This window comes from Lytechinus variegatus, chromosome 2 (assembly GCF_018143015.1).
Source record: "Lytechinus variegatus isolate NC3 chromosome 2, Lvar_3.0, whole genome shotgun sequence".
Classification (NCBI taxonomy): Eukaryota; Metazoa; Echinodermata; class Echinoidea; order Temnopleuroida; family Toxopneustidae; genus Lytechinus; species Lytechinus variegatus.
The window spans coordinates 35,040,526-35,064,274 of NC_054741.1; the positions used below are offsets into that span (position 1 = coordinate 35,040,526).

Below are 23,749 nucleotides of genomic sequence, written 5' to 3' on the forward strand. Positions count from 1 at the left end.
TCCAAAAATAATCCGCACTATTTTTACGAGCGCCCGTCCTGAAAAAGGCGGATAATCGTCATGGCAACCGCACACACCCCCTCCGATGCGGTTGCGTTGGAAAAGGGTGACCTTGTGACCGCACCATGGTAATTATCCGCATTACTTTCGAAATGCGTTCATAAAGTCAAAATCTGGTCCCGATGCTGCTATTATGCGGATAATTGCAGCATCAAAATAATACGGATAACTCTGGTCCTCCTCCGATTTTACGACCAAATTATGCTGCTATTAGCCGCATAATTGGGTTTATGAAAGGGGTATAAGATTCTTGTTCAATCCCCTTCATTAAAATGTGTTCAATAAATCTCTGCTTCTGCAGAATCTTACAAAGAAAAGAACAAGACAAAGAAATATGAGGAAACATTAAGAGAACAATATCAAGACAAATGGAGGTACAATAATTACAATGTTCAATTTATTAAAGCCTATAATAATTACTGTTCAATTCTCTGTATATACATGAACTTTACATTGAAATATGTGGGAGCTTTATATCTCATCCAATCTAAATACAAGAGCTAAAGATCAAAGAGCACAAGACATGACACAGAGGGTCTTTAGAGCTCTCTCAAATTGAGTAAAGGAAGGTGTATTGGATTGAAATCTCTCAAGCTGAAAAAATACCAGCTCCTCATCATGACCAATAAATTCCCCTCACATATCACTGCTCTCGAAAAACACACCTATCATATGAATAGCTTATTGATACCATCCTAGGCGAGACATTCGATGACAAGAGGGGCGTTGTGTTGCGCATAATTAATTTCACGGTTGTATCAAAATAGGCTTGCATCGCCACACATTTAGTTTGCGGGGTTAACCATCGTAATGCAATAACGATGTGTGGCAGAGATAATTGCAATTTCACGGTTGGCTTTGAAAGCTATTATGGGGTGAAAGTCTTTAGTTTTGCATGATGTGTATCAAACTCGTGTTTACAGGTATGTTGTGGCATCAGTTTGGATGGTGACCTCAGTAATTGTTTGTCCAGACTCCAGACGATCACAAAAACAAACATGACTCCTTCTAATTATGGCATGTTAATTATATTTTGCAATAATATTTGGAGCTGATTCTCCATTTTAAAGTTATATGGATTTTTCTTCTTATGTAAGCATTACTTTGGATGAGATTACGTCTAAATTTGTGTTTCCAGTTTAAAGCACGTCTTTGAGCTTTGGTAATCCCCCAAATGTGATTACTAAATATACTATTTCCAATTCATTAGTAGATTATGTGGTTGCATATCCCATGGAACAGTCATGCAATGAAAATGTGTTTTACAAGGTAAATTTTGCAAATTGCAATTTATTTTGATCAATTGCCTGACTGATCAAAAAATAACAGAGCTGCGTGTTTACTGATTGCCAAAACCTATATTGCCTTTAGCTTTCCATTTATCCAATCTGAAATTTTGTAAGATAATTGCTCAAAGAGCCTTTAAAAAAAAAATGGAAACATCACCAAGAAAGGGCATTGGGTACAAAACGACACCAAACTAAACTTGTAATAGAAAACTGACATGGTGGCCACTGCATAGTCTGCCGGCACGGACCCTTGGTTTTCATAATTCGCTAAGTGCATAATTCAGAGTCTGAAGTAGTGAGACTACCATACATTAGATTCACTATGTTCTGTGGCTGGCTCTACACAGACTGAGTCTTGGGAGTCTAGTCTACACTCCAGACCTGTTATTGGTCAAAGTGTCAAATATGAGTCTGTACTTGCAGACTAGCCACTGCACTCATACATACATATGACTGGAAAGTCGGATGATACTTGGGTGTAAAATAAAAATTAATGTTTTTCGTTGTTCATGTTCATCTTCTGCAATCATGTGATAAGACACCAATCCATTATAGTGGCTTAGTCATAGGTGAGTGATAAATCATTGCTTTGTATGCAGCCAACAGCAATGTTTATGTTTAAGTGAGACCATATAAATAGCCTGTTAATTGCTATTACATTCTAAGCTGTCTCTTAAGGCAATGTAAGGGAAACAGAAAAAGTGGCCTCAGGAGACAAGGAGACACGAGCCCCGTGTTGCCAAGAGTTGCGATTGATCCTATCAACCACAACTAAGGATGGCCATCAACAACATCTAAAATGCAGATTTTTGCAAAATATTTTCTGGATATGTAGGCCTACATGTGTATTCGTTCTCTTGAGGAGATTTAGCAAATTTCATGCAGAATAAATTATGGCAAGGATGGATTTCCGTAAAGATGGTATTGATTGGATCAATTGTAACTCTTAAAGACAAGTTTAACCATGGAGTAAAAAAAAACAGATAACCCGATGGCATAACCTATTGTATTGTTTATCTCATAATTTGTCAGATACTCTGTTGACTGCAGAAGAGTTTTTCATCCGTCATGTATGTATTTCCCTCTTTTGGCATGTGATGTATATGCGAGGGACTAATCCTGCCATGTATATACCACCTCCATGTTCTTCTCTTCTCAACCAGCGCCTTCGCAAGCACTGGTCTGTACGCCTGGTAACTTGACCTGTTTTACTATGATGGACGCATCTCATTTGTACTATCAAGGAGCTTCGTGGTGCTATCATGGACCTACTACTATCATCACAAAACGGCTCTTTCATGTGCCCTGCTGGTGGGTGGATTCTGCCCCCTCCCCCCCACTTTCTCATCCTAAAACAGTTCTTCCGTATAACTAGTAGAGTAATATCATGCTGGTGGTGGGTAGACTCTGCCCCCCCCCACTTTCTCATCCTAAAACAGTTCTTCCGTATAACTAGTAGAGTAATATCATGCTGGTGGGTGGACTCTGCCCCCCCCCCCCTCTTTACCTCGCTCTTCTCTCCCTCTTTCTCATATCTTGCGCTGAGTAGGAATTTTTCTTTATACTGCGTAATATGTGTAATCTTTGAGTTTTTAATTCAGTAATGAGCAAGGATTTTGAAAGACAGTCTGTCTCTTTAAATAATTCGAAGAAAAAGTGAAATATTAAATAACTTGAGTAACATTTTAAAAGATTGCTGAACATTGCCATGAATCAATGAGCATGTTTTTCCCTGTGTATACTTAAAAAAAATATGAGTATAATGGCATAATAACATGATTATTTTGCAGATTTCTATTACTCCATCTTCTGCCAGAATCATATCAGACATACTATATTCATTTTAGGTGCAACTAAAACTTCTCTTCAAATAAAATTACCAACTTATTCTCATCAGAACTAAAATGACATGCATCCTCACATCCTCTGTTTTCAGATTCTGCTCACAGCTCTTTCTTTTGATCTTCCATTCGAGTTCTCTCATTCTTTCCCTGGCTATCATCATCATCATCATCTATTTCCCCCTCTTTTCTTCCACTCGCTCTTTCCCCTCGAAATCTTAAATTTCCTTTTGATATGTCTCTCTCAGTAGGTCCATGCTCCCACACACACTTGTCTTATTTTAAAAGCTTGCTATATTTGGTACACACAGTGTTGTTAATGTGTAGATGCGTGTTGTAACGTCAACAACACGTGCCCGTGGGGGTTCATCCCTATCGATCCACCCCCGCCAGCAACCCAAGGAAGATACCACCTGACTAAATGTCAATATTCCCATCGCTGCTTTCCTCGCATCCATTCTTCCTCCCTCTCCCTCCGTTCGGGGACCCGAATCCGTCCGTTTTCTCCCCAACTTTCCTTGATTTCCGCGGCACGAGGCTCGCGATCGTGGGAGAAGTCCGAGCTTGGCCCTCGGTTCCTCCTCGCCGAGCAGGGTTATTGATTTAGGAATTTTGTTCACTTGTCGGCTTTTGAAGGTATTATGCACGAGGTGTTTGACTGTGAGTTTCAAGTGTTTAAGATTGTGTCTTAATGCATGCAGCTGCTCGTGTGTAAGGGAAAATCAGTGCATTTGTAGGGTCTAGGATGCATTGGGCACCAGGAAAATCTTGGTAAAAAAAATCTGTATTAGGCCTTGCGTGTTATTTTACTGCTAAAAAGCTGTTTCATTCCGACATTAGTAGCTGATTAATTAAATCAAAACTTAATTTATTGTACTGTCAGAATATATCATTATAATGATCATTCAACATTACATCAATTTTAATTAGTAGCCACATTCTTTTTTTTAATAATGGAAAAATGTATACTTGTATTTGTATTGTATATATGTATACATAAATTAGATTATTAATCTTGAATCTATATGAATCCTTTTCCATTATACAGAGAAACCTTTTTAAAATATGAAAGCATGCCCATTATTTAATCCTACACCTCTTTGTATACATGTAGGCCTGCATATCGGTAATGTAAATCAAAATGTACTTTGTTCGCCCATTGTAGTGATAACATCTGTGTACAAAACGTTGTACTCACATCATAGTCACATTGAAGGCAATTGTATTCAAATTTGAAAAGATGTTGTGCAACCTCAGCCCTTGTCTATCAGGACATCCTTGTTTTCAACCTGTACTTTACAATACATATTCAATTCAATTCAAATTGTAATTAGATATAGCCCATGTACTGAAATGTAAGCCTAGGTGCTGTTGCTATGGGAACACAGAAAAGAGTGATGACATCACTACGTAAATTGATCTTTTTATCAAATTAGCAATTGATTGTGGGTATGGTCATTCTCTAATGCATGCATGCAATGTAAAATTTTGGTAAATGTTGGGAATAAATTTGAAGTGATTTTTCAGCTGTTGGGAAAATAATGAAAAATATTGTAAGCTTTCAAATTCTTGTCATGACATTTAGAGAGAATATTGTAGGAAAATGAATGGTCTGTATATGATCTTCAAATGATAAAGTGTATAGACATTCATTCAGAATGACTAACCGCCCTTTCACATGGTTAAAAAAATGTAGTTTGAATGATGATTCCAGTGAAAAATAAAGCTGACAAATTATTAGCACGTTCGATACCAAACTAGAACATGATTAGAATCACGAATGCCTGCAATCATCATTACAATGAGGACTCAAAATTCATGTGTCAAAAGGCCCATTGTGCAGTATACCCCCACAGAAATTTTCAAGCTTGCGGCAAGCGTGCGACTAGCTTGCGCAAGCTTGCGCAAGCTTGCGGCATGCTAGCGACTAGCATGCGGCTAGCTTAATAAGCGTGTAATATGCGTGCAGAGTAATAGTTAAGCGATCTTTTAACAAGCAGGGACTGTTTGCTAGCATGCACTCGCTTATTAAGTAAGCGCCCTGCTAGTCGCATGCTAGTTACTAGCAAGCGGCACGCTTAAATTTCTGTAGGGGTATGACTCCAAACAAAATTAAGCAGACAACATTTTTGCAAATTACATTGTCTACAGTGAATGCATTAAAAATTTCCTATTCACTTTTTAAACAGTTTTCTCCACAATTTTTTAATTTTACCAAAAATTGGAACTAAACTTCTAGCTTTCATACCTTTCTGAAGCTGTAGTAGTCATACTCCACTGTCTCCAGTGTCATCTAACATTCCAACCATTCAACATTGTTAGCAGCCTTTGAAAATAAAAATTTAAGCGGTTTATTAAAATTTGGCATTAATATTTCTGAAATACCAAGCACCCTCCTTCATTGACTTCCAAGACTTTCTCTTCTTAAAGGACATAAGCATGTAGCTTATGTACAGTACATTTAAAAGTTCATAATTAGAGTTAAGACAGCTTCAGACAACAGATTATGTTTGAGCATAACTGTATCAACCATTCCAATGCAGTGCGAATGCACATTTATTTTGCTCTACCAGCTACACTGTGATCTACATAGATTTACTAGATTCTCTTTGGCAAGTTTACTACGACCTCCGCTCCTATCGCAAATATCAAGCTTTATTTATTATAAATTAAGTTTTCAGCCTTTTCCATACGTGGTAAGTGCTTTAATGTAAAGAAGAGAAATTGAAATCAAAATTTTTAAAAATTTCATTGCAGCCAAAGACTGAATTACAATTTTTTTTAACAAAGTAAAACACAAAATATATACAATATCAATGATGTAATAACAAAAGTGACATGTCAAAGTACTAAAATCATTGTTATGGAGAAATGAAAAAAATAATAGAATAATTCATATATATATATGGGATAATAGTTAACTTGGATATTCGTAACCACAATATACTTCGATGGGGATAAAGTATGAGAAAAAATGAAAAATTTAAATATTTAGTTTTCTTATAGATCCTTCTACAAATATGCATGACTCATACCGATGGAAATGGAAGAAAAAAGAATCAATTTATTCTGTCATATTATTGATCATGTTGAAATGGAAAAAGAGTTATTGGATGGTTGTGTAAATAATTATGATGGCTCTGTCTCAGGAAGCAACAATGAATGAACGATCTTCAGTTCTGTGATATTGACATCGATTTGCAAAGTAATTATAATTTTACGCTGAAATTTTGTAACCTTGTGCAACTGTTGTGTTTAAATGCTGACTGGATGGCAATCCATTTGACAGAGTTCCGTATTTGAGAAAATACTGATTGCTGTGAATCAAAGGTCAATAAAATTTTTGCTATGACACTGTTCTCACTACCTTCCTAAAACTAGTTTATTGGAAACTAGTTTAATGTGTAGTGAGAACAGTCAAAGTGATCTTCAAAACCCGTTCAGAGAACCACTTCGCAATATAGTTTTCAAGATCTCTTTGCCTCGTTAAACTGGTTTTAGCATAAGTGAGGACTCAACCGTTCTTCGGGAAGCGATCTTCACCTATTTTGAGCACGCTACTCCACACGGCAGGTGTATAATTCCTACGCTGCGGATTCGAATTTTGCGCGAAACGTGAAACCCACTGAGAATGTTTCCATGGCAACAAGATCGCTTTATGTGAAGTGATTTTGAAAACCACTTTCGTGTGATCAAGTGAGAACGCTAGCAAAGCGATCTTCCAAACTGGTTTCCTGAATCGATTTCCAGTAAACTAGTTTTAGAAAGTGTAATGAGAACGGTGTCCAAGTGTTCTTTTAGCCCGGACAGTTGGTTTTCGCACTGTGCTCATTGACTAAATGGTGTAGGATAGCAAAACTCACTACATTTTTCAAACCCCAAGAAGGTTGTCTTTACATTAATACATTCCAGTCCTTGACCTACATACCGGTAATACTATTGCTACTCCCTGTATTTGTGTTACTAGATCTCATAACAAATCATGCTTTGAAATTTGCCCCTCCCCCATTGCCAATGTAAAAACTGTATACTGTCATTACAGGCTAAGATTTGAATGCAATGCTGTATTTTGGAAATGAAATTAGCAAGCAAAGCAAATGAGCCTAAAAAATACATTTTTATTTTCTAATGCAAATAGGTTTATTTCATATTAAATTAGATATATGAAAAGTAAAATTGGACAGATATGAAGAAAAATCAATGAGAATAATAATGTTGAAAATACACTACAATGATTTAAAAAATCTACCAATCATCCCCCAAAATTACAATTTCTTTGCGGAAGTTTGGAAGGGCAACAGTCCCCCCCCCCCTTATGCCAGTGACTGTCATCTTTATGGAGGTTCTTGCACTCTATAAATGCTACCAGCTAGTCAAGTGTTCAGTAACATGATTTGTGGAACTTTTCGTCTGCAAGACTGATTTGCAATTGTACAAAAGCATGAAATGGAATTGAATTCATTTTATGATTTGTATATCAGGTCATATCAAGATGAAATCTGAATCCCTTGGGGAATCATAGAGATTACGATGTGACTATTTCAGTGGAATTTGAATCCCTAACCAGTTATAGCTCATAATGTTTATTTCAAGGGAAATGGTTTACTAAACTGACAGCTGTTTCCCTGTATGTTCCCAAAAGTACATTGTAGATTTATGATGAGTTTGTTGAACTAAGGATTCTCGGATTTCAACCATGTATGATAGTAGAATGTCTGGGCTACCTTACTATGCTTTTTACATTGGATTTCCTTAACGCCATACTATCGCTAACCCATACTATCCTGAACCTCGTACTAAATTTTTCCTTTTCACATGCCAAATTTTCTGCCTAAGCCCAGCTAAGGTAATGCTTGACCATTGATCTGGTAGACCAGATAGAAGACGAGTTGGCAATTGGACAAATTGGCAGTGGACCAAATGAAAATAAACCTTCCCATCACCGAACAAAAAATTATGCAGGCAAAATTACCTACTGACATGATTGTACCTGCAAAGTTTGTAAAGAAATCAAGTTCTCTCACAATTCCTTATTTTTATTCAGAAGGCAGTGGTGCACCAGCCCAAGTTTGCTCAATCTCGAGATTTTTTAGCCTGATCGGCCCTCTTCGTGATTAATCTCGAGATTCAAGAAACCCCATCTCCACTATCGCAAGAAGAGTGATTCCTGCTCGAGCAAGGCATCGATGCATTATGGTCTGACGCTGTGAATAAATAATCCAGAGTGCATCTGCATTTGCGAATTAGTGGGATAATTTGTGAAATAGCACGCTATTTTGCATATAATCCCAAGTTGACTTGGGATTACAATCTCAAGATTAATCCTACGAACTAGCGCGATAATTGCTTCTCCATTACAAATAATCTCGAGATTGTTTAGATCGGGATCAGAAATACGGCGCTAATTTGAAAACTCGGGCTGGTGCAGACGGCCCTATTGTGCCAAGTAACCTGTCTGAAAATAATAACAGTTTGAAAGCTGAGAGTTGACGGGGTCATATATCATCCCATCTTCCAGGAGAAGATTAGGGCTGATAATTCCACCATTAATGATGACAGATACACATACTGTCTTCAATCTGACATTTGTTTTATGAGAGTTAATAGAGCTGTAAACCACTACCATCAAAGGGCAATTGAGTCTTTTATGGTGGTTGCTTTGTATAGATGGTAATTTCCCTCTTGCTCTAGAGAAATAAAAATCACTTTAAGCCTCTCACTCTTGTGTGAATAGTCAGTTTGAGCATTGGAGTCTTCACTTCACTTAAATCAGATATACTGGACTTCATGTGGTACAATTAACGACAGCAATATAGTTTGCAGCGCTCACTTTATTACTGACATCTAAGTTTTGTGGCACAGAAAAAGTCCCTGAAATAGTGAAAAAAGGTAAATTAGATATTGATAAATGCTATATTTAGTGCAGTTTAACATACAGCAGGGATTTTTTTTTCCTGTAAGAGCCACCAACAACACCTTGCTAATTTGCATTTAGCCAATTGAACATTTTGAAGGTGTACATTAAAAGCTATAGGAGAGTTCATAATGTTATCATTGTGTACAACAATGCATTTCACTTCTATGCGAGTTGTTTACATGCAATGATAAAAACTATAAAACAGGGCAGCTTTTGATTTGTGATGCAAATGATATGACACTGTGCTGCAGATCCAAAACTACTGATATTGAAACACTAATTTGGATATTAATTTTAACACACTGAACCACTGGATCTGTTTTTCTCAGTTGCTAATACCATGGACCTACTTCAAACCTAGACGAAATTGAGTTTCCATTCACAGCAAATTCAATTTCTTTGAACCCGTTGCACTTGAGTCAAGAATGATAAATCATTTACAAAATCAAATGAATTACTCAAATTAAGTCCAATGCCATTAGTGCCATGGTGGGGGTTATTTCTTTTATATTGAAAGATAGTGAAATTCTTGTCAAATTTCATGAACTTGCTTGAACATTATTTTGAGCAACGAGGATATTACCGCTTTACAATGTAGGCCTATAAAGTTTTTACGTCCTTTCAATGTTCAATTCTTGAAACAGCAAAAAGAATATTTACATTGATATTACTTGTAAAAATGTTAATTTGCTTCTGTGATCGACAGTTACAAACCCTCACTACTCTGCTTTTATTAGCCCTTTGATTTTGAGAGTTTCATTTTCTTGTCGTTTCAGTGAAATATCTGCGGGAAGTAACGCCATACTTCAGACGGAGCACCATCATCGGTGAGGTCGGCTGGGACACACCTTCGCCTTACATCATCAAAGAACCCGGCGCCAACTCCCAAGTAACGCGCAACCACTGGACTGAAATGAAAGTCATACCTCTTAAACTCTGCTACGTGACGCGAAACCTCACGATAAACGACGCCGATCAGAGAACTGTAGAGCTCCACTCGCCCGATGGCAGGAGCTCGTGTATACTGCGGTGTACGGATGTGACGTCGGCAAACGAGTGGTTCAGTGCATTACACGCTAACGTGTCGTTATTAGCGATTCAGGCGGTGTGCGAGGCGAACGATATTCTCAGGTCAACTCCGGGTAGTAGAGAGGTCAAACACATGGGATGGTTGTGTGAACAGGTAAGATTTAAAAAAAAATAATGAATGCCAGGTATTTTTTCTGAATTGTTATGATTTTTTTTTTTTGGGAGGGATAGTTTTTTTTCTACTAAGATTTATAAAGTTTTCATTCCCTCTGCTGTAATATTTTCCTACTTAAGAATTGAAAATTGTTCTATACACGTTCATATGTTTGAATATACTCTCAAAATTGATATGATTGGGATAACTCAAAATTATATTTTGATTAATAGTGACAATAATTTTTTGGTCTTGATCATTTTTATATCACATCTTTAATATTTTTCATATTTAAAAATCTGTGCATGAGCATGCCATGTGTTGAAAACATCTTGCAAACTTTTTTTCTGTTTTGAGATGGTAATAATGTATATTAGTATTAAAGTATCATAATGATCTTTTTCAAAACAGAAAAAATCTTTGTCGGTTTGAAGGGGGGGCCTTCATAGCTTCATAGCCCAAGTCCAACCAAAAAGGTTGGATTGATGAAAAGGGAAAAATCAGATCAGGATACATGTAATGTTGAATATTGCGTCAAAATGGGAGTTGAAATAATAATGCAATGGTAATTTGCATGGGATCCTTGATTCTGATTGGCTGTTGATAAGTACTTACTTACCATTGGATGGCAAAGTTACCATAATAGTAACTTTTTTTATGCAACAGAGGCCCTGGTCTGTATTGAAATGTGTATACCAATGATGTCACTCAAATTTCTTTTGTATGATTATGATATGCAATATGAAAAATCTTAATTCCATCCCCATAATGTTTAACCGTCTCAGATTTGTTTTCCCCCTGAGCATGTGGATTGCCATTGTATTGAGATTCAAAAGAGTTTCCTTAATGTCCATACAGCAAAAACATGAAATATTCTATATCAAATGGAATACTAAAGAATAGTGAGTTTGTGTCATCATTGGCTTTCTTATTTGCACAAGTCCCCTGTTGTGTCTTTTTGTGAAAATAAGTAAAACTTTAGAATGCCATGTCTTTTTTTTACATCCGATTCTGATGCAGTTTTTAGTATTACGCTTGTTTGATTTATCTCTGTTACATTCAAATCAGCATTTTGTTGGCAGGGTGGGGGGTGTAGTTGACCTTTAACATGAATCATATCCATCCTTTCTGGGCCCTGTCTTACAAAGAGTTACAATTGATCCAATCAATCGTAACTCTATGGAAATCCATCAGTGTCATAATTTTTTCTACAGGAAATTTGCAAAATGACCTTTGTAAACAAAGGAGAACACACCAAATTGTCAAGAAATCACTGAATTTATGGATATACATTCATATTTAGAAAAATCTTTGAACAAACATGCATTTAATATGTTGACTTTGCTGGCCTTCCATAGTTGTGATTGATCAGATCAATCTGAACTCTTTGTAAGAAGCTCCCCTGGTCTTAACTTTTGACTTGTTTTTATTTGATAATGAATCAGTGCCACACAGAAGCAGATCTATCAGCCTGGAAACCTGTGTTTGTAGCAATCACCGATAAGGATTATCTGATGTACGACAGTGTCCCCTTTACCAGAGAGGAGTGGGGAAAACCTTTCCAAAGCAACTCACTTCTTGCCACTAGGTGAGTTTCTGAAATTCAAAATTTTAGTTCTGACGTCATGAATTGAAAAGAGCCACAGAGAATTTAACTTATGTCCGATATCATCGTGTTGGTGCAAGAATGCCCTTAAAACTACATTTTCACACTTCACATGTGCGCAAAAACGCCCTTAGCAGCACGCAAAAAATGAATTGGTGTTTCTGCACCAAGGCAGTGTGCGAAAGTGTTTTGCTAAGGGCTTTCTTGCACCGACACTATGATGTTGTATACAGTGCGTCCTAGAATTATAAAAAAAAAAGATGTAAGCAAAACCTTTTTTTTTAATTCGTATAGGTCGGCAAAAAACAACTTGGATTCCTTTTTTCAGACTTTTTTTACTCACTCATGCCTGAAGTGTGCATCATATGAGTTGCATCACATGGAAGAGGGGACTCTAAGCTTCAAAATGATACATTCGTTCATCATATTTGTGATGAAATTTTGAACATTCTCGGTTTTGTTTCTTTTTGGGACGCACTCTATTTGAAAAACCTGTTTGCTTTTGAATCACATTTTGAGAAGTTGGGCAGCTTTCCACTTCTATGCAGGAATCAGAGAGGATGTTGATGTGATTGCATGGCATACTGCGGGTTTAACTTGTGAACATATTCATGAGGTTGTGCAGTTCAACAATGTGACAATCAAACAAAGGATGCTCGTTTATAATTCTCACTTCCTGCTCACCATCTCTCTCATTTGATCCCCCCCCCACTCTTTCTCTTTCTTGTGCCCCCCCCTCCATTCCCATCTACAACAACCTAGAAGACTAATAAGAGGAAATCTCTCCCCTTCTATCTCTTCTCTTTTCTGTGCAAAACATGTAGGCCCGAATTCACAAAGGTGGTTTTGAAAACCCACGGTTGAATCCATGGTTTATGCAGATTTCCTGTATAAATTATGCTTAATTTACCGCATATCGGGCACGTGTATAAAACTTGTCCAATGCTGATGCGCGCTTTTGTCACAGTGCGCCAAATTGACGCCTGTTACCATGGTAAGATACGCTATTTTATTCATGAGTGCACTGTTTGAAGAGTGGACTCATAAATAAAATAGCATGGATAACCACAGCAACAGGCATCGATTTGGCGCACTGTAACAAAAGCGTGCATCAGCATTGGACATTTTTTTAATATACGCAGTAAATAAGCGTAATTTGTACAGAAAATCTGCATAATCCATGGACTCAATCGTGGGTTTTCAAAACCACCTTTCTGAATGTGGGCCGTAGTCTCCAGCTGCTCACTAAGTTGAGCATGTTTCAAACTCCGGATGATCAATGCTATTCCGTAATAATCCATATTTTATCGTTCAAATATATAAATCAGTCTTAGAAATGAAAATCCTCTGAAAATTAATTTTGTCCAATGGATCGTGGGGCCAGCAGCCACAGAGCAGCGCCATATCGATATTGCTCTATCCCTTATATTGTTGTATGCCAAACAGGGTAGCAGTGATGTAACTCCCATCTTTTAATGTCTTTTGATCTGACGCAGCCAGGATTGAACTCTTGACCTCATGGGTGTGAAGCGGATGCTCTGCTGGTTGCTATGCTATGTTATGGTAATAGAATTTATAAAAGAGAGCGCCTGATAATGTCTTGCCCAATCTATTATTGAGCTCCTGTAATGATATCCCCCATCGCCATTTTTAATATCACTCTCATTTCTGTCATAAAAAGAATCCCATAGAAACAATTGATATGGAGATATTTTACACCTTTTAGTTTAATCTGTCACATTTTAATATATTTTATGGATAAGCCTTTTAATAACAAATAGTACACTCAACCCGTTGACATTGTAATGATGTCCTCCTCTTCACCCTGATCTTGTTAAATTAATGAGATATGCCTTCATTACGTGATTACATGTAGCCATATTCAGATAGTAATAGTAGTGATATAGTTTATCAGGGTGATGCAAAAAAATAAGTAAATAAAAACAAATAAAGTTTAATTTGATTTGAAAAAAGGGTCTTGATTGTAACATGTCTGCCTTTAATTCGATTTTGAAAGAATGCACTGAAAATTTGGTTGATTTTTCATTTATTTTTTTAAACAAGTTAGATAGTGATAATAATGTGTTCATATCTACTGTAGCAAGCACTTCATCATTTCTTACAAATTTGCAAAGATTCTTCTGAGATTTGTTTTTATTTAACCTTCAAATTGTGTATTATGTGAAGAATTGAAATAAAAATGATTCCTTGTGAATTTCAGGCTCCATAGATTGATGCCACCTTTTTTTTGGGGGGGGGGTGGTGATGTATGTTCATTCTTTTATATCAGCATAATTCATGAAACTTTTATGTCATTCTATCTTGGATGAATTAATTGATCACAACAATCTGATCAGGCGAAAATGTTGGTTTGTGTCTTCTATGCTTTTTGATATATGAATTGGGCTGTTTTAATGTTGAGCTTTTTTGGACAAATAATGGACGAATAACAAATAATGTGTATTGCCTCAGATCAAAGATCCTGTTTGTCTTTAGATTTTTTTTTTGGGGGGGGGCTTTTTTTTAAACTCATTTCACATTCTGTGTCTACCCCCCACCCCCCCCCCCCTGAAAAAATCACAGTCAATAATCAGTATGTAACTACACAATGTGGCACTTGTGGTATACGTTTCTAATTTGATACCTGATGCGACTAGACTAATGCAAATTTGTAAGCTTGAAGTATGTTGAACTGAAAGAAATCTCTTTTGTGATAGTTGGGAGATTCAAAAAGTAGGATTACAATTTACATGTATGCTTTCTGTTACGCCAATTTCAATGTTCATCATCATTGTAGATGGTTTCGATGATGGTTTTGATATGAAGAATTGAAATCAAATCAAGATGTACATGTAGCATTGCATGAACTGTGTACTCTGATGCACTACTAATGCCACCATGTATCATTCAGCACCAAACTACAAATGGCTGTACAAAGTACCTCATTCATACTTGGGTTAGCTGTTTCCATGTTTGTAGGATAGTGGTATCTTTTCATTGCTAGATCATTTATGAACATTTTTTTTTCATATATATAAAGATATTTGCTTATTTCTCTAGTATTCTTTGATGAAAGTTGATTGAGATAGATTTCTCAATCAGAGAATATACCAGTTTTTATTCTCAGTTTCTTCGTCTTTTACATGTAGTCTCAAATTCCAACACTAGCGTTCAACGTGAACACGGCTTTGTGTATGCATTGGGTTTAGTGTTGTGTGCGTATATCATTCATCATACTGATATCCGCCATGGAGGGAGGCTGTAAATGCCTTCAAATGTTTATGATGTAAATTTAGCCTGGCTTTTAAAGGGAGTTGTCAAAATAGTTTTACAAATTCTTACAAATATATCTTTGAATATAGTATTAAACTTATTAGCCCAAATGAAGTTTTGTTAATAATGATTCAATAATATAAATCATATCAGAACATTCTAATCCTATATTTGTGTAGTGGCTGTTACATCAGTTTTTGTAATGTGTATCTTTATGAAATCATTTAAATTTGAATGATGATTAAATCGTTGATTTTTCAGTACTGATTTCTTAAGTAAAGACCTTTGATTCATTTTCTTTTCAGATTTACTTTATATTTACTTGCACATATACATCTAGTTTGATATTTCAAAGAAATGACGCCTAGCTTGAAAATATTGTCATACTATTTTCTCTTCAATAATTAGCAGGGAACCCGACCCTGTTATTGCTTGGATGTTTAAATTAAAGATCCACAAAGTCTTGGACATCCGTTTTAATCTTCATGCAAATTCCTGTATTCAGAGTCACGCAGCCTTAATGGAATACAGCTTCTAAACCGATCCCATGCTACAATAACATTTCATTGGGTTTCCTTCCTCTAAGGTATCCATGGAAACGCTCTCCTTGCATTCAAGCAAGAAAAGATCTTGTTTGTCTTTTGATCCCTAGTTGCCATAGCAATACAAGAGAAAATGTCATCAAGCAGTTGTTGAAAATAGCACGGTTTCATCCTCAAGAGATTATGTACAATAGTAGTTAAAGAGTGCATTTTATTTTTGGAAAATTTTAGTTTAAATTTTGAAAATATTTGTGCCTGCACAAATGAAAATGAACAATTTAGAACTTTTCATTCATCTACATATTTGATATAATTTTTTCTTTATGTGTTGATTAACTTATAATTTTTTTTCTCAAATGAATATTTGGATTTCAAGGTTGGAAAGACAAAAGCCAAGGATCTGAGGCCAATGTTTCATAATACTCCTAAACACTGCAACTGATTTTCCATTAAAAATAAGATAATAATAAGAAGATGATAATAATTGACTTTTAATGCTGTTACTTTCTTATTTCTGTAATATTTTCTGGCCTATTCCTGAGGAAAAGACATCCAAAGTCAAGACCAAGGCCACATAATTAGGAGTCAGCTCCATTTGATTTCAGAATCATGAATATTATTTTATTAATTATGCTTTCTTATAAATTTTTCTACAATTCGTGCTCCTTTTGCTTAAATTGAGCCTTGATAAAAATATTATCCAATCTCTAATAATAGCCAACTGAATTTTGGTAGGAATATTTGCATGCATCTATAAAAATTCATGACTATTCCATACAAGTTCCTAAATATGATTCACTATCATGGGGTACAAAATGGAAATATGCAATTTTTAAGAATGATCTATTTTCTTAGGCCTTTACCCTGGCTTAAGTGCGAAATTATTTCATGGATGATCTATTAATGTTCAAAATGCTATTAATGTTGCATAGAGTGGCTACTGTATGTGTGCACACAATGTCGGTGATTGTTCATCGATACACGGTCATACTTCTGGAGAATGCAAGATGAGGCTTCACAATGTATGTGGTTGCCCGGGGTCCAGTGTGATGCGTCGTATGTTGCATCCATGTATTTCATGGTGGTGTTATGAGTTTCATGACTACACAATCAAATCAGTAATCAATTTCACGTCCTGATACTGTACAACGTACATGTGTAGATGAAAAGCCATTCGAATTTTGAAATGCACTCAGCGTGCTTGCCTGGCATGCCTTCATGGGTGAAGTGTACATCTAACATACATACATACCTACATGTATGTTACATTTTAAGATGTAAGAATGCATGTGGTATGTGCAAGCCATCTTCAGGAGGAGGAGGAGGCTGGAGAGAATGTTACACCACGTCGTCTGCATAGCTTGAGCGCATACTGATCACATAGCGTCTTCACACTGGCACAGTTGCGGGACCAGGCGGGGGGTGCAGGGGAGGCGCACCCCCTCTGTGTTTTGAGAATCGGCTAAATCTAAGAAAATTGTTATCTGTGCCCCTTCTTTCATAAATGTGCAGCTTGTCTACTTTGAAATCCCGGATCTGCCCCTATTAGAAATGTTTAGAGGAGGAAAAAAAGGTTTCACATTTTTTTACAAACTGTTATAGAAAAAGGAAGGGGAATATGGTGAAATATCTTATTATCTGAATATCATATCAAAATTCTGTTACAAAATTAGATTTTTGTATAAAAAAGGTAAATATATGGGTCACTCACATCCCATGATTGCAGCTTTTTATAAATTTTTCCCCATGCACCATGGCCCCCTCAAGATTTTTGGCTCATGACTACGCCACTGATGCGTGTATATGTGGCTAAAATCCAGAGCAAAATACAAATGATTTCATCCCAAAGTGTGTGAATATTGGATCTATCCCTCCCCCCCCCCCCTCCCATCTTATGGGTTGATTATAATCATCATCTGTAACTTTTCCAATGTGAACGTGCCAATACACTCCATTGGATTTTGAGCTGTGACCTTAATAAGCACACATTGGTAATGAGAGTATAATGGCATCCTTGGGAGTCCTATGTATTAATCGCAGGAAGCATTAGGTGGCAGCAGTGATTCCTTTTAGAAACACTTTACCGTTAAACGTGGGTTATAATTGGCTCCTCTATCAGTTATTGTCAGGTAGATTATTTAGCCTAGTTCTCAGCACCATGCAGAACTGCCAAGAAATACTGGTTTTTAGTAATTATTACTGAAAAAATTGAAAGAAAACTGGTGGTATCATGCAAATTAATTATTTCTATAGTTTCAGTTTATATGTTGTCCTATGGTATTTCTGTGAAAATACTGATTTTCTTACCACAATACTGATTTTCAGCCTTTAAAATACTGAAATGTTCTTGACCAGGTTGGCATCTCTTAGAGTGGTGGTCACTGGTGGGGGGGGGGCTGGAGTTGGCTGCTCTGGTGTAAACTGTGGCATGATGCTCTTGGAACAGATGATCTTCTTGCAGTGGTTAGATTGCTCTTCATTAAATGAGAGGAATCATTTAATGAGGTACTTGTCTCAATGCTATAGCCTAGACTGAGAGACTGCTATCAGTAGACACCAGGGATGCAATGATATGATGTGAGTATAATCACAGGAACACGCCCCATGATCTCGCTTGAGTGGAGATGGGGAGGATTCAAGCTGGTTTCTCTTACATAAATGCCAGCCAGTTGTGGTCATGATCTCAAAATTAGTTCATACAGAATCCAATGAAATAAACACCAAAGTGTTTGTAATAAAATATATAATAATAATAATAATACCAATAATATACAGTTCTTGTAAAGCACATATCACATTATGAATAATTGTCTCTATGCGCTTCCAAAGGACTTGGATGTAATTACCCCAGCTGTAGCTTGGCAGCCATAATTATTAAGATTACAGCTCACACACATTTCAAGGAATAAATTCCTGCCAGGTACCCATTCACCTCACCTGGGTTGAGTGCAGCACAATGTGGATGAATTTCTTGCTGAAGGAAATTACGCCATGGCTGGGACTCAAACCCACGACCCTCTGTTTCAAAGTCAGAAGACTAAATCCACTGGGCCACAATGCTCCATATATATGTATATATATGCCAAATGATTCTGGTATAAATTGTGTAATTGCTGAGAAATGAGCAAAATGAGCTGGCGATCCAACCAGATGTCAGGGGTTTTTTTTAATAGGCCAATGAAAGCTGTGGCCTATGTCATGATCAGCAGGGGGGGTGTTGGGCAGTACTGGTGTGGGGGGGGGGAGGAAATGAGAGAAATGGGAGTTATGATCTACATGTATACTTCTGGGGAGCGTTTCATCAATATTTTCATCCGGCAAGTTGTCAGATCTGACATCTTTCCTTGATTCTGATTGGATGAGAGGCACTATTCCTATGGTAACTGTCGGATAAACTGGTACTTGTCGGATAAAATGTCTGACAAGTCCTTTCATGAAACGCCACCCTGATAATGGAGGATTCAAACGTAGTGTGGATGTTCGGTCATAAAAAAGATTCGCTTCCCCCAGTAATAGCATGTCGCATTTCACCAATGATGGCTATACGACCAGTCGAAACATCAGTGTCATTTTTTACTCACCGTGCAGACACCAGAGGGGAAATGTGACTGCAGCATTGACAGTGTAAACGCCACAAGGTTCACGTTACGCAATGCAACTTTCCAGAGTTTTGAAAGACATTTGTTTTCGCGACTGATGAAAACAACAGATTTACCTAGACCACGTTTAAATCATCGTGAAGGCCCAATTTATCTATCTTTGGTAACTGTCTGATAAAGCAGATTATGTTGGATAAAACATTGGACGAGTCCATTCAGGAAACATCGATTTCTATCAAGTGTGAACTGGGTGTGATATTAGAGCTATTTTTCCTCCCTTCTCTGTACCATTCCTGGAGGCTCGCCCCCTGTGAATGATCTAGACCATGTTTGCTTTACCAAAAAAAATGTCCGGAATTGAATTGTTTCTACATTTCGTCAAGAAATAGAACTTGAATGTCCCTTGGCTATTATTCCTCCTCGGCAATGTCGATACATGTTTTCATGTAACCTTTACAAATTTGTTTTTTAATTTGCCCAGTTTAAATGTTAAACAACATTAGTCTCTCTCTTCCCTAGGGAAATTTTGGATCTGATGCGACGGTTGAATTGAACTCTGTAGAGGGGGGAAGGGATTCAACTGCAATTGTTTGAACATTATTGGAATGCTATTTTTCATGTGCTCATGGGCTTTCCTTTCATTTTCCATAAACATTTTTCATAAAATGGCCTGTGATACTTTTATGCTTAGAAAAAGCCACATCAGATTAGGATTTTTTCATTGAGATCTCGCTTTCTGATTTTGTTTTCTGTTTTCTATTTTTCTTGTATTACAATATTTAAAATGATAGAAACAAAAACTTCTGATCAGCACAAAGGATTTAATTCAAGGGTTTGAATAGATGGTTGAAAGGGGGGATGTACTGGATAAAATTCTTTCATGATCCTAGGTGGATATCATATGTGCTGCATTGATACTGAAGTCTTGTCTCACTGCTCCAGAGCTGTTGCAGAGCCCCTGCAGAGTTTGCTAGGAGACAGTGGTCAGTTTAAATGGTAAACCGCCAATTTGTCTACTGCCAACTCGTCCACACACCACATGGTCTACCTTCATTTAGTCTAATGCCATTCTGTCCATCAACATTTCGTCTAATATCCATTTGGTCCAATCATCACTTCGTCTGATCACCAGTTCATCTATCACCATTTCGTAAAATACCAGTTGGTCTAATAGTCTAATACCCATTTTTTGCATTCATTTTGCGCAATCAAGACTTAAATTTAAATTAGACCAAATGGTATATGGACTAAATGGCTACTGGACCAACTGGTTATTTGATGGAAAGGCATTAGACAAAATGAAAGTAGACCATGTGGTGAGTAGACGAACTGATGATAGACCAAATGATAGTAGAGGAGTTGACAATTGGACGTATTGGCATGAGACAAATTGGAAATATACCGTTTAAATACTCTGTCCCATATCAAACCATACTGCGGACCAAACCGAGTCCAATAGATGGGATAGGTTTGAATGAGCACATTCTTTGCCTTGTCTTTTTGTAGGAGGAATCTTAGCATCTTTTTCAGTTGTTTCCCCTCAATCGCTTCATGACGTTTGTGTGGTGATTGTTTTTTTTTTTATTACCTGATTGCTAATAAAGATTCAATCTTAATAGTATTATTAGTAAATAAAGGACTACTAAGAAAAATACACTATTTATGCTAATACTCCACCACTCAGGCTAATTAAGGAATTGATCCCACCATGTCCCCATTCACCGCACAGGGGTTGAGTGCTATGGCTGGGGTTTGAACCCATGACCCTCTGATTGAAAGAAGAGTCAGAACCAGTAGACCAAGACAATATGAAATTTGATATCATAAATGAGAGCTGCTGTTTCATCTTTTAACTTGTTCATCCCAAAATACACCTTGGATTGACCCCTTTGAATATGCTTGGACTTTTGGTCTTCTAATGAGGGCTATCATGGATGTCTAGGGGCGAATTGCCCAATAGATCTTCTTTTCCCCTACCCCTTGCATCTTGCCTAGCCCCTTCCTTGTCTGCCGCCAGTCCAGGGAGACCTACCCCTTTTAATAGATGAGCCTAGTTTAGCCTGTCATCATCTCACCAAGCTAATTTACAATACCCTAGGGTGTGATAAGACGCCTCTCCTATCTATTTAGTATCACTCCCACCAGCCAAGCATAGCACCGTCTAACAATCCAAAGAATATCAACGGGTGCCCAAGCATGGCATAGCGACATACCTCCCCCGCCTCCCGATCTTCTTTGGCGTGTCGGTGGTATAGGCTTTAATGACGGTTTAAAAGGGGTGATTTATTCATAGGACAGCCTGGGGTAAAGTGTCTGTCTGTCTGGAGTATGTTGGATTGGAGGGAATTCATTTTCACATTAATGGTGTAAATGCAATATCGGCGTCCATAGATTTCAAGCTCGTCTGTAATACCGGTAGCTGGTGGAGCAGAACGTTAGGGGCCCTGCATCACAACCTTTTGCAATCACTCGTAAAATGTTATTAGCCAATCAGATTCATTGTCACATGCTTATTTTGTTCAAGAGACCATGGACCTAGAGTAGTAGGTCCGTGAATAGACCGAGCACTATATAAACAAATAATCTCTTTATCAACTTGGCTTTTAATTTGCAAACTTTTAAGATACAGTATTCATTCAGAGCTTGTATTCAATATCTAGTTGGTTTTTCACAAGGGTCTTTCGTAAACACCAAGGGGGTACAATTTGAACATGTATCCCCATTGATGAATATTCTGGGCCCCGTCTTACAAAGAGTTAGGATTGACTCGATCAACCACAACTATGGAAAGCCAGCAAGGCCAGCACCTAAAATGCATGTTTGTTCAAAATGTTTTCTAGATATGATGTATATTCGTAAATTCATTGTTTTCTTGACAATTTGGTGTGTTCATCTATCTTTACAAAGGACATTTGCAAATTTCCTGTCGAAAAAATTATGATGCTAACGGATTTCCATAGAGTCATGATTGATTTGATCGATTGTATCTCTTTGTATAAAGACGGAGGGCCAGTAATGTGCATCCTTTGAGTATGATCTGACCAATGCCACGATGCATTAATAGATACTGCACAAAGTTTAGAGTTTAAGTGCAATTTTCAGTCAGACTTCACATCTTGTGAAACACCACACTGCTCGTCAATGTGGGATTGGGCGGGCGGATGGGCAAAGCTGTCTCTATGAATGTTATTAGTGTTAATAGCAGTGCTGCTGGTAGCATGGAATTAATGTTCTCACTTAAATGTGTCAATGCAATATCCTATTGATTGACTTTTGAAATGGGTGTTTTATAGGTGTTTTAGCGGGGAAGACATACTCTGATGGCAGCAAAACAGACAGGCAATTTCCATTTAAAATGAATACACATTATCGTTCGATGAAGGTTGTAAAGTGTTATTGATAATTTTACATTAAATAAAAATGAATATGACTTAGAGAACTGAAATGTGGACCAATTTCCATTCTTGCAATACAATTATGGTGAAGTATCTGTTCTTAGATGCTAAGCCAGCTACATAGGAATATACAATTAAAGGATCACCAGTCATGCAAACAAGTAATGCATAACATACAAACAGCTTTATGAAATGTCCTCAAGATGGTGCAAGTTCATTTGCAAAATTATCCCCCCCAAAAAATCCCCACCTCAAAAATTCATGACTAAAACTATTGATTTCACACCAAAAGTAATGAGGTTTACTCTACTATAGTGATTAAAAGTTAACTATAATCAGGAAAATTAAGTGATTATTAATAAATAAAAAGAAAAAATTGAATAGTTTCATATCTAATAAAGATGAGATGTGTGTACAAATTAATAAAGCTGCTATAGGCTCTTTGCATTTTAATATGTTATCAACATTTAAACTTCTAGTGATCTATCTCTCAGTCTCTCTCTCTTATTATTTTTTACTCTTTGAACATGTATAAAGCTATAACAATTAATAGAATTATTTCCTAGGTTTGCTAAAATGGAATTTAGTACTTACAGCCATTATGCATCGTATGCTAATCTACTATTCGAGAGGCAGTGGAAAATTGATTTTTTTTTTCTTTCTCTCTTTTCTTTTTAAAAACTATCACACATATATTGTGTGAAATTCTTTTTTTTTAGAAGGCAGTGTTGATATTTTCCCCTCACTTTGCAATATGAGTGCATATGATATGTTTACAGACCAATCAATAATGCTCATGGTGACAGGTGGCACTAGTAGTGTGTTTGCTATCAAAATATATAAATTCTTTCGGCTCACTTCACTGCAAATACACTAAGAGGATGGACGTTTTTAAAAAAAACTTGCTCTCCATTATAATCCATCGTAAAACCCCAAAAATCTTGCAATCGATTACAGCTTTGTGATGGAATGTTGGTTTGCTTTAAAGGAAACCAAAACCCAAGAAGAAAAGCAATCTTATTGGAAAGAGTAAAATGAGAGGAA

General features: G+C 36.8%; 1 protein-coding gene across 1 annotated transcript in view; it reads left to right on the plus strand.

Moving 5' to 3' along the window:
- The first annotated feature begins 958 nt into the window (after nt 1-958).
- The window catches only part of LOC121406787 (beta-2-syntrophin-like), a 37,466-nt gene continuing 14,675 nt past the window's right edge, over nt 959-23,749 (plus strand). Inside the window, exons 1-3 of the mRNA XM_041597657.1 lie at nt 959-983; nt 9,884-10,290; nt 11,736-11,878. Coding sequence (XP_041453591.1) covers nt 959-983; nt 9,884-10,290; nt 11,736-11,878 — 575 coding nt within the window. The remainder of the gene's footprint in view (nt 984-9,883; nt 10,291-11,735; nt 11,879-23,749) is intronic.